Source organism: Sapajus apella, unplaced genomic scaffold (assembly GCF_009761245.1).
Source record: "Sapajus apella isolate SASKATOON/1434 unplaced genomic scaffold, GSC_monkey_1.0 scaffold135, whole genome shotgun sequence".
NCBI classification, from domain to species: domain Eukaryota; kingdom Metazoa; phylum Chordata; class Mammalia; order Primates; family Cebidae; genus Sapajus; species Sapajus apella.
Window position 1 is genome coordinate 1,358,675 of NW_022437075.1, and position 11,362 is coordinate 1,370,036.

Consider the following 11,362-nt stretch of genomic DNA (forward strand, 5'->3'; position numbering starts at 1 on the left):
AAAAAAAAAAAAAAAAAAAAAAAAAAAAAAAAAAAAAAAAAGTAGTCAAAAGAACTAAAGAAAAACTGTTAAAAGAAAACAACAACAACAACAAAACACTGAGGCAAAGGGCCACAGCCCCTGAGTTTACCATCATCATCTCCATGTCATAGAGACCTGAGGCCTAGAAGTTCTACCAGTCTACCCAAAGTCACATGTCTTTATATCTTTTTTCTTTTTCTTTTTTTTTTTTTTAATGGTTTTACTTTGTCACCCAGGTTGGAGTTTACTGGGACGGTCTTGGCTGACTGTAGCCCCAACCTCCTGGGGTCCACTAATCCTCCCACCTCAGCCTCTTGTACAGCTGGGACTAAAGGCACGTGACACCACACCAAGCTAATTTTTTGTATTTTTTTTTAGAGGCAGGGTTTCCCCATTTTGCACATGACATTTCTTCATTAGCAAAGTTAATACAGTTAATGAGGATTAGAAGCATTTCAAATCCATATATCCACTTCAGCCACTCCCATGGACAAGGGCAGAGAAGTATAGTCATCATCACTCACTTCACCAAAGAGTCACCTGAGGTGGTGCCACTGCCACCGCCTAAGCAGGTGTTAGGGCCTGGCCCTGCTTCCAGGGAGAATTCACCATGAGCCTTCACTTAATTTTTCTGCCTTAGTCCTACTAGCAGGTATCCCTGAGGCCAGAATATTCCAGGAGCAAGGAACTCCAAGGAACTCTTCCAGTCTGCGAAGGCAAGAGCGAGACTCCATCTCAAAACAAACAAACAAACAAACAAAAATTAGCCGGGTTTGGTGGCAAGTGCCTGTAGTGCCGGCTACTCGAGAGGCTGAGGAAGGAGAATCCCCTGAACCCAGAAGGTGGAAGTTGCAGTGAGCCGACGTTGTGCTACTGCACTCCAGCCTGAGCGACAGAGCAAGACTCCGTCTCAAAAAAGAAAAACAAATAAATTTTAAAAAATTCAGGATTAACCGAGTTGAGGGTTAAATAATCCCCACCGATCGGCCCACAGCAAGAGCTCAATGACAGTCAGTTACTATCATTCTTCGTAATTATTTTTGTTCCCATTACATCCTGGACAAACTCAAATCCACAAGCTTCTTTAATACCATCAGATTCTCAATACAAAAATGCCAGACTCTGGGCAAGGGCATAAGGCGCCACTTTAGCCGGAATTGCGAAGACAGGCAACTCCAAATATGTGACATCGGGACAGAGGCCGGAAGGTGTGAGAGGGAGGCCCTGAAGAGTTATAGGAGCAGTGTTCGAGGTAAAAAGAAGTGCAAGGAGAAAGGCTGGGAAGGGGAAGAGGACTCCGCACCGTCAGGTTGGTGGCTCTGAAGAGCACAGGACCAGAAAAAAACCGCAAAGAAACAAGGTCAGGGGTGCTTGGCCATGTGGATGGCGTACGGGCTGGCAGGCAACAGGGTAAGCAGGCAACAGAGAAGGTTGGATTTAGGGGAAGCGTGATGAGATCCGTAGAAGGAACCAACAATCCTCTTTCAATCACGGACTGAACACCTATCAGAGGCCAACACTGCCGCAGGACTGCGAATAAAGAAAATGACAAGCCACAGCCGCTTCTCTTAAATATACGATGGCGACAAAGAAGAATCCTGTGGCTGTCTTGGCTTCCAGCCTGCCCACGGGACCTCCAGAAATAGCAGTGCAGCAGCAAGGCCGAAGCCTCCACTCACCTGCGTCGGAGCCATCCACGCCGCCGCCATCCCAAGAATGCCGCGGATCAGCCGACCACAGCCCTTGTCTGTCCTGGGCGGGTCTACCTCGGCTGACTTTCGCACTCCGAGCCTCAGTTTCCCCCGAAAAAAAATGCGCACAAGGCCCAGGGCGCAGCGTCGGAGCTGAGGAGGCGGAAGGCGGCTACGAAGGCCTAGGCCCCGGCGGGCGCCGGTGGGACAACCCGTTAGTGAAGAAGCGGGGCGTCAAGCTCCCGCCAAGACGCGGGGAAGGGGCGTAACCGCTTCACTACCCTCGGCCGCTAAGGCCGCTGAACGCGCCCACCCAGCGCTCCAGGCCCCGCACTGTTTCAGGGCCAATCCGGCTCGGGGAGATGACGTCACGCGAAGAAGCGGAAGTCCCGCCTCCGCAGGACCCGCAGAAAATCGCTCCTGTCCTGGGCCGTCATTGGCCCAGAGTCCGCGGCCGACGCAAGGGCGGTGCCTTCTGGGTAATGCAGTTTTTCTTTACATCTGCTGGGTGTGGAAACTCACCAAGCGCATCCGACTCCACGTAAGTGCGCACAAAGACCCCCCACGTCGTCTTTGGGCCGCCGCTTTACTGTGGGCATAAGTCGGAGGGTCGACAGGTCCCTTCTAGCTCAGGAAAATCGAGGTTACGAGACGGGGATTTCGCCCCTGATTCAGATCCCAAACAAAGGTGCTTACCCTGCTGTGGGCTGGGCCCGCGACTTCTCGCTCACTTTGCCTCTTTTCGGGATCTTTTCATAGAAGGAAAGGATAAATGAGCAGTTAAAATAGCCACCCAAAGGAGGACGCCTGACAGTGTGCCCCAACCTGCTGGAAAAGACAGACCGCCCTCTCGCGGGCCTCCTTTGTCCGCGCTCAGTCTTCACAGGATGCGGGGACTTCCGAGTGATGTAATGCGCTCGGCGTTCGCCACGTGTGGACTTCCCGTACCCTGAGGTGGGGCGGCTGCTAGTGCAGCAGGCTTGAAGGGAAGCCCAGGACTCCCATGTCGAGTGTGATCAGCTTGGAACGTCTGTAAGACCACAAAGCGTAGTGCCATATACACAACCTATGATTCGGCATGGGGCTGGAGCGTGGACATATGAATTTGGGAGTTGTTACCGTAAACTGTTACTTCAAGTCACGAGATTGGGTGAGGCTATGAAAAGAATGAGCGTAGATGGATAAGTGGCGGGAAAGACGTGAACCCCGGCCCAACCCAGCATTAACTGATTGAAGACCAGAGACCAATAAAGTCATGTTAGGAATTTTTAACAATCCTAGATTACGTGAAGATATCTATATTATGCAAAGTCATAGTACTCCCCATCAATAACTTTTTTTTTCCTTTTCATGACTATGAAAATGGAGAATAAAGTCCAGGTTTCAGTGGTTTGAGGATATGTATGGTTATGAAAATAGAAACGGTGTGCAGAAAGTACTCCCCAAGAGATTTAATTTTGAGGTTGAAAACAGTCAAAGAAGGCTCGGCACGGTGGCTCACGCCTGTAATTTCAGCACTTTGGGAGGCCGAGGCGGCAGATCACTTGAGGTCACGAGTTCGAGACCAGCCTGGCCAAGATGGCGAAACCCTGTCTCTACTAAAAATACAAAAATTAGCTGGGCTTGGTGGCACGCGCCTGTAATCCTAGCTACTCAGGAGGCTGAGGCAGAGAATTGCTTGAACCTGGGAGGCGGAGGTTGCAGTGGGCTGTTGAGATTGTGCCACTGCACTGTAGCCTGGGCAACAGAGCAAGACTTTGTCTCAAAAGAAAAGAAAAGAAAAGAAAAGAAAATAGTCAAGGAGTGGAGATGGGGTCCATTTCCTACATGATGTTCTCTATAAAATACTTCTGGAGACATATTTTTGGCTAAATTAGTGTGCAAGGAACACTGTTATTCATCATTGGCAATAGAAATTTTTGGAAATTGATAAAGACATAATTCTCTTTTTCACATATTTATGACTCTTTAAATTAAATGGTTTTGTCAGAGGTGTATGAATCAGAACAACTCCATCTTAAATAAGAGGTGGGTAAAATGAGGCTAAAACTTAGTGGGCTGCATTCCCAGACAGTTAAGGCATTCCAAGTCACAGGATGAGATAGGAGGCTGGCACAAAATACAGGTCATAAAGACCTTGCTGATAAAGCAGGTTGCAGTAAAGGAGCCAGCCAAAACCAAAATGGTGACAAGAGTGACCTCTGGTTTTCTGCACTGCTGCACTCCCAACAGTGCCACGACAGTTTACAAATGCCATGGCAAGCCGGGTGCGGTGGCTTACGCCTGTAATCCCAGCACTTTGGGAGGCCGAGGTGGGCAAGATCACCTGAGGTTGGGAGTTCAACACCAGCTTGACCAACATGGAGCAACCCTGTCTCTACTAAAAATACTAATTTAGCCAGGCGTGATGGTGCATGTCTGTAATCCCAGCTACTTGGGAGGCTGAGACAGAAGAATCTCTTGAACCCAGGAGGCAGAGGCTGCAGTGAGCTGAGATCGGGCTATTGCACTCCAGCCTGGGCAACAAGAGTGAAACTCCATCTCAAAAAAAAAAAAAAAGCCATGGCAAAGTCAGGAAGTTACCCTATATAGTCTGAAAAGGGGAGGCATGAATAATGCACCCTATTTTTTTTTTTAGCATATCATTAAGAAATAACCATAAAAATGGGCAACCAGCAGCCATCGGGGCTGCTCTGCCTGTGGAGTAGCTATTCTTTTATTCCTTTACTTTCTTAATAAACTTGCTTTCATTTTGCACCATGGATTCATCCTGAATTACTTCTTGCTCGAGATCTAAGAACCCTCTCTTGGGATATGGATTGGGACCCCTTTCCTGTAATATGTTTCTCTGTCATGTAACATATTTCTGGTGACCACAGAAGAGACTATACTCTGGACACCTCTGACCCAAAGGCTAACTTTGGGTAAGTGGTGTGGTCCAGTAACATCTTTCTCGCAAACCACAAAAGGGACAATACTGAGGAGAACCCTGACCCAAAGGAAATAGACTGCAGCACTGATTGGACAACTTTGGATAAGTGGTGGGGTACCTGAGTAAAGAAAGGGATTGGGGGCCAGGTGTGGTGGCTCACGCCTGTAATCGCAACACTTTGGGAGGCCGAGGTGGGTGTATCATGAGGGCAAGAAATCGAGACCATCCTGCCCAACATGGTGAAACCCCGTCTCTACTAAAAATACAAAAATTAGCCAGGTGTGGTGGCATGTGCCTGTAGTCCCAGCTACTGGGGAGGCTGAAGCAGGAGAATTGCTTGAACCTGGGAGGTGGAGGTTGCAGTAAGCTGAGATTGCACCATAGCACTCCAGCCAGGCAACAGAGCGATTCTCCGTCTCAAAAATAAAAAAAAAAAAAAAAGAGAGAGAGAATGGGATTGGGTTAGACGCCCAACTTACGGGAGTTAGAGTCTCTCTTTTAAGACAGAGTGGGATAGAGGCCCCTCTTAATAAAAGGCAAGGATGCTTGACCTTGGGTTAAAGGCTCAACTTAAAAGGGGTAGAGTCCCTTCTAAGGTTTAGGGGGTTAGAGGCCCCTCTCAGTAAAGTCCCTCTCAGCTAAGAACAAGTTCGGCACTGTGGGATATTAACTGCTGTTCTCTTTGGATTAATCTGCCTTGCACTCTTTGCTGATGGCTGTGGGTGACAGGGTTAGGTATGTACAGGATCGTGGGACATGGGGAGCTTTTTCCTCCCCCAAAAGGGGAAACGAGAGCTGACGGGACTGCTGGAAAAAAATCCATTCACGACAGCAGCTGCAGCTGTCTGAACTCTTCAGTGTCACTACAATGGGTGGGTCTTTCTCTGGCCTCCCTGATCATTTCACCTTCCTTGCTTTCCCTTTCCCTTTATGTTTTCTGTTACTCAGGGCAACCATCTTGTCCAGAGACTACATGTTGAAGCTCCAAGTCAGAGGTTGGATTAAAGATGATAAGGCCCATCTGGGGACAAAGTTAAGCCTTGCCAGTTTAATATTGGTGCTTAGCAGAGTGGCTAATGTCTGTGTTTTATTTTGCTCTCATCAGAATGAAAAAAAGTAATTTTCCTTTATAACGCGGCTTGGCCCCCAGGACGATGGTGCCATAAGCCAGATCACACTCAGAGAAAGAGAGCCCAGAAGGCTGGCATTCCAGCAATAGGGTAAGAATTTGTTATGAGTCAGATTTCTGGCTTCTTTCTCTCTGTGCAAATGGTTGAATGAATGGTAAAAAAATAAATCAGTGTTTATCTCCTCTGTAAAGTTTTGATTAGTGTGAAAAAAAATTCTAAGGCTAGTCTTAAGCTGGTATATTTTGTGCTACGAATTCATTTTTCTGTAGGATAAAACATGGGCTTAGAACACCTGTCAGCCTGTTTTTTGAGAGGACCCAGTAAGCTGGTCAGTAACAAACAGCTGCAGGTCCCTGAAACAAACAAACTGGATGAAGTCTCCACCTGGTTTTATGTCCTTGGGAGCTTGACCTTTTAACCATGTGGTGGTATCTTCTCTTGGTCTATGCCTTCCAGGGAACAGGAATATTAGGGCTCATGTCATAGTCAGCTCTAAAAATCATATTAAATAGTTAAAAGCCTTTGCAAGCTCAAAATTAACTACTCTAGACTTCTGTGAAAGGAAGTGGGCACTGTCCCATGCTGTAGCTCAGTAACTAAGGTTTTAGCACTTTCACAATGTCAGTTGGGTTCGAGTCTCCACCTAAGAAGTAAGTCGTTTCAGTTTAATACCTGTGTGAATTTGTCTATTCCTTTCTTCTCCACAGACTTTCTTAAATTTTCCTTTCTCTACACACCTAGGAGTTACCTTTGGTAAAGTTCAGAGGCTAGAAATATTAGCTTCTTGGCATGGCTAAAGTCGGGTAATAAGAGATTTGAAAGGATTTCTTTTTTAAAGAGCACTATAGTTAAAAGTCAGCTTAATTAAAAGTGGATAGGCTGGGTGCGGTGGCTTACACCTATAATCCTAATACTCTGGGAAGAGGAGGCGGGCAGATCACCTGAGGTCAGGAATTCAAGACCAGCCTGACCAACATGGTGAAACCCCACCTCTCCAAAACAAAAATTAGCTGGGTGTGGTGGTGTACACCTGTAATTCCAGTTACCGGGAGGCCGAGACAGGATAATTTCTTGAACCCTGAATAAGAATCTAATTTTATGGCTAAACATTAAAATTGGGTAAATGTGTCTATAAGGTTTGTTTTTTGTTTTCAGACAGAGTATTGCTCTGTTGCCCAGGCTGGAGTGCAGTGGCGCAATCTCAGCTCATTGCAACCTCTGCCTCCCGGGTTCAAGCGATTCTCCTGCCTCAGTCTCCCGAGTAACTGGGACTACAGGCATGCACCACCACACCTTGCTAATTTTTGTATTTTTAGTAGAGACGGGGTTTCAACATGTTGGTCAGGCTTGTCTTGAACTCCTGACCTCATGATCCACCTGCCTTGGCCTCCTAAAATGCTGGGATTACAGGCTTGAACCACTGCACCTGGCCGTCTATAAGGTTTTATTAAAAATCGGGTTTAACATTAATAGTATATTAATGTAAAGGTGAAATTTGGCTTATTTGGTATAAAAATTATACGGGAAGCATTATCAACTGTGAAATGGTGTTTTGCTTTCTTTGGACTATATGTGTATAAATGTGTTATTGGTATATGTTCCAAAGTAATGGGAAACTCCTATAATTCTAATATAACTTAGTATATGTTATTAATAATTATAATTGTCATGTGAAATTTTGTGTGCCACAGAAGTAACCAAATGTCTTTATCAATTGTGGCTTTAATAGTGACTATCCTAAAACTTTCTGTCATCCATAGACAATTGTCTTGTTTTAATCCTATTTAGAAGGTGGTTTATAATCAACTATAGAACTCTAGGCTGGGTGCAGTGGCTTGAGCCACTGTAATCTCAGCACTTTGGGAGGCTGAGGCAGGTGGATCATCAGGTCAGGAGTTCGACACCAGCCTGGCCAACATAGTGAAACCCCATCTCTACTAAAAATACAAAAAAATTAGCTGGGCATGGTGAGCACCTGTGATTCCAGTTACTTGGGAGGCTGAGGCAGGAGAGTCGCTTGAACCTGGGAAGCAGAGGTTGCAGTGAGCCGAGATCACGCTACTGCACTTTAGCCCAGGCAACAGTGTGAGACTTCATCTCAAAAAAAAAAAAAAGAACTCTAGCAGTGTTCTTAAATGCAGGGTTTCTGATAACTTTAGAGATTGTGACATCAGAATAGAGGAAAAAACTTTTAGAACTCTCATAGAGAACTGAAATGTTCATAAGTATCAAACAGTAGTTTAACTACATGGACTAAACTGAAGAAGTCTTATCTTTATAACTTTATTTAAAATGTTGCTGCTTCTTTGTTTTGTTTTTCAGAGTCAAGGAAACTTTTCTTTTGGGCTGTTTACAACTTTTACCAGTTGAATATACCCTATGAATAAAATTTGGAATTAATTTGTTTCTCTTACCTGATTTTTCCAGAATTTGGAAACTAGTTGTGAGTATCATGGCAATATAGTTATTTGCATAAGTGCAAGAACAATCTGTTTTCTTTTGTTAACAGGACACAATTGGAGAAATTGATTAATTTACCAAGGCTTTGACTAGAATGGTGTGCTTTCCTTTAAGGAATCCAAACTTGACTGGTATAGCCAATAAAAGCCTTTAGGGGAACTGGCCTCATAGCTTGCCTATAGTCCTTATACAGGGTTTCTGACCTGTGGTAAGTAAAGAATGTCACTTTCTCACACGTCCAGGAGCCCTGAGTTATCTTGGGAGCTCAAAAGGAGAGGAATTTACCCAACTCATAGGTATTTGAGGATACAAACCCATGGCAGAGCTTGGCTTTAAAAAAGTCTTATCAGAGTTTCTTTATGAAACAGACGCCTGGCTAAGTTTTTCTGTTTTTAGTAGAGATGGGGTTTCACCATGTTGGCCAGGCTGGGCTCAAACTCCGGACCTTAGGTGATCCACTCACCTTGGCCTCTCAAAGCGCTGGGATTACAGGCATGAGCCACCACACCCAGCCAGAAACTCCTTTTTTAAAAAGCATCAGATCTGGTGGGACGCATTCACTAACATGAGAACAGCGCAGGAAAGACCCGCCCCCATATTTCAATCACCTCCCACCAATCCCCCCTATGACACATGGGAATTGTGAGAGTTACAATTCAATATGAGATTTGGGTGGGGACACAGCCAAACCATATCATATGGCATCTTACTGTGTTACCCAGGCTATCTGTGAACTTCTAGGCTCAAGTGATCTTCTGCTTCAGCCTCTCAAGTAGCTGGCACTACAGATGTGCATCACCATGCCCAGCTTGGAAATGAAATGTAAACATGAGTTTTGGTGGAGACGAACTATGTCCAAATCATAGCATCTCCTTTATCTTATGAGTGTAAGATGGGAATCACAAAACACACATAGACCAGTCTGGTCTTGAACTCCTGACCTTGTGATCTGCCCGCCTAGGCCTCTCAAAGTTCTGGGATTACAGGCGTGAGCCACCGTGCCTGGCTGGTAAATGGCTTTAACAGCCAGGGGTGACCCAATAGTTCTACAGTGGTGCCAGGAGACCATGGGGATTTAGCAGCCTCATTATAAAATCCACTCAACATTCACTCTACAAATACTTCTTAGAGAACCTGAGGGAAGGCACTTTGCAAGATGATGTAAAAGGTATAGCGTTGAGTCAGTCCTACCTGGATTGTAGACATGTGGTCCAGGAAATTAGCTTCAGCTTGTATCAACCATTGCCTTCTCACAGAGGCCTTTCCAGATCTCTTCTTCTTATTTTTTTTTTTTTTTTGAGATGGAGTCTCACTGTGTAACCCAGGCTGGAGTACAGTAGCAGGGTCATAGCTCACTGCAGCCTTGACCTCCCGGGCTCATGTGATCCTCCCATCTCAGCTTCCTGAGTAACTGGGATCACTGGCCACACCACCACACCCAACTAACTTTTTTATTTTTTGTAGAGATGGAGTCTCATTATGTTGCCCAGCTGGTCTCAACCTGGGCTCAAGTGCAGATCTCTTAAAGTAGCCCCCCCGGCCAGGTATGGTGGCCTGTAATCCCAGCACTTGGAGAAGCCAAGGTAGGAGGATCACTTGAGCCCAGGAGTTCAAGACCAGCCTGGGCAGCATAGTGAGACCCTGTCTCTGAAAAATTTAAAAATTAGCCAGCTGTGGGTGGTGGGTGCCTATAGTCCTGGCTACTTGGGTAGCTGAAGCAGGAAGATCACTTGAGCCATGGAATTGTAGGCTACAGTGAGCCATGATTGTGCCACTGCATTCTGGCAGCAGAATGAGAACCTGGCTCTTTAAAAAATAATCATAATTGAAAAATTTTTGAAGTAGCTCCTCACCCCAATATTACTCTTTTATTTTTCCTTAGGATGTTCATAGCCATTTGAAAATAAATTTTTATATATTTACTAGCTTTGAATTAATTAACTCAACAAGTACTTGGCTATCTTGTGACAGGGTCTGCTCTAAACAGTGGAGATGCAGAGCTGGGCCTGGTGGTATGTACAGTCCTAGCTACTCAGGACGCTGAAACAGGAGGATTGCTTGAGAACAGGAGTTTGAGACCAGCCTGGGCTATATAGCGAAACCCTGTCTCTAAACAAACAAACAAACAAAGTCACAATGGAGATACATACATAGTGCACGTACACGCACACACTCACACAGACACACACACAAAATCCAAAACTCCTAAACAATATAGAGGGCTAGGAGTGTTGTGGAGATAAGACAAACTAGAGCAGGTTAAGAATCAGTGAGAGTGGGATAAAACCAGTTGTGCAATACAGGGTGGCTGGGACAGGTCTAGTAAGACAGTTATGTTTTAGCATGGACTTAGAGCAGTTAAGGACTCATCTAGTGGAGATCTGAGGAAACAGTATATCACACAGAGAAATCACCTAGGACAATGGAACTACAGAGCATCCTGGGGTGTTTGAGGACTATGAAGAAGCCTAGTGCAGGCCGGGTGCAGTGGCTCACACTTGTAATCCCAGCACTTTGGGAGGCCGAGGCAGGTGGATCACGAGGTCAAGAGATCGAGACCATCCTCGTCAACATGGTGAAACCCCGTCTCTACTAAAAATACAAAAAATTAGCTGGGCACGGTGGCACGTGCCTGTAATCCCAGCTACTCAGGAGGCTGAGGCAGGAGAATTGCCTGAACCCAGGAGGCGGAGGTTGCGGTGAGCCGAGATCGCGCCATTGCACTCCAGCCTGGGTAACAAGAGCGAAACTCCGTCTCAAAAAGAAAAAAAAAAAAAACATAAAGATTAGCCAGGCATGGTGGCGGTTGCCTGTAAGCCTAGCTACTCGGGAGGCTGAGGCATGATAATCACTTGAACCCAGGAGGCGAAGGTTACAGTGAGCCGAGATCACGTCACTGCCCTCCAGCTTGGGCAACAGAGTAAGACTGTCTCAAAAAAGAAAAGGAAGCCTAGTGTGGCTGGAACTGAACATGCATGGAAGTTGGATAGATAAATGGACACAGACTGTGTAGTCTTTTATGCCAGGGTAGAGAGGTCGTAATATGTTCCTATGTGTTCAAAAATGTACCTGGGGTTTTTTGTAATATGGTCTGGTAAGAAACTCAGACATGCAAATGATTACCAGGA

General features: G+C 45.7%; 1 protein-coding gene across 2 annotated transcripts in view; it reads right to left on the reverse strand.

Annotated features, from left to right (window-relative positions):
* ZNF460 (zinc finger protein 460) overlaps nt 1-3,115 on the reverse strand; it is a 13,546-nt gene extending 10,431 nt beyond the window's left edge. The window contains exon 1 of one of the 2 annotated variants that reach the window (XM_032263379.1): nt 2,409-3,115. Coding sequence is in view for 1 of the 2 variants with exons in the window: in XM_032263378.1 (XP_032119269.1) it covers nt 1,701-1,730 (30 nt within the window). In the remaining variant the exon portion in view is untranslated. Of the gene's footprint in view, nt 1-1,700; nt 2,053-2,408 lie in introns of those variants that run through there. The other variant, XM_032263378.1, reaches the window with a different exon arrangement.
* Between the last annotated feature and the right edge of the window lie 8,247 nt (nt 3,116-11,362).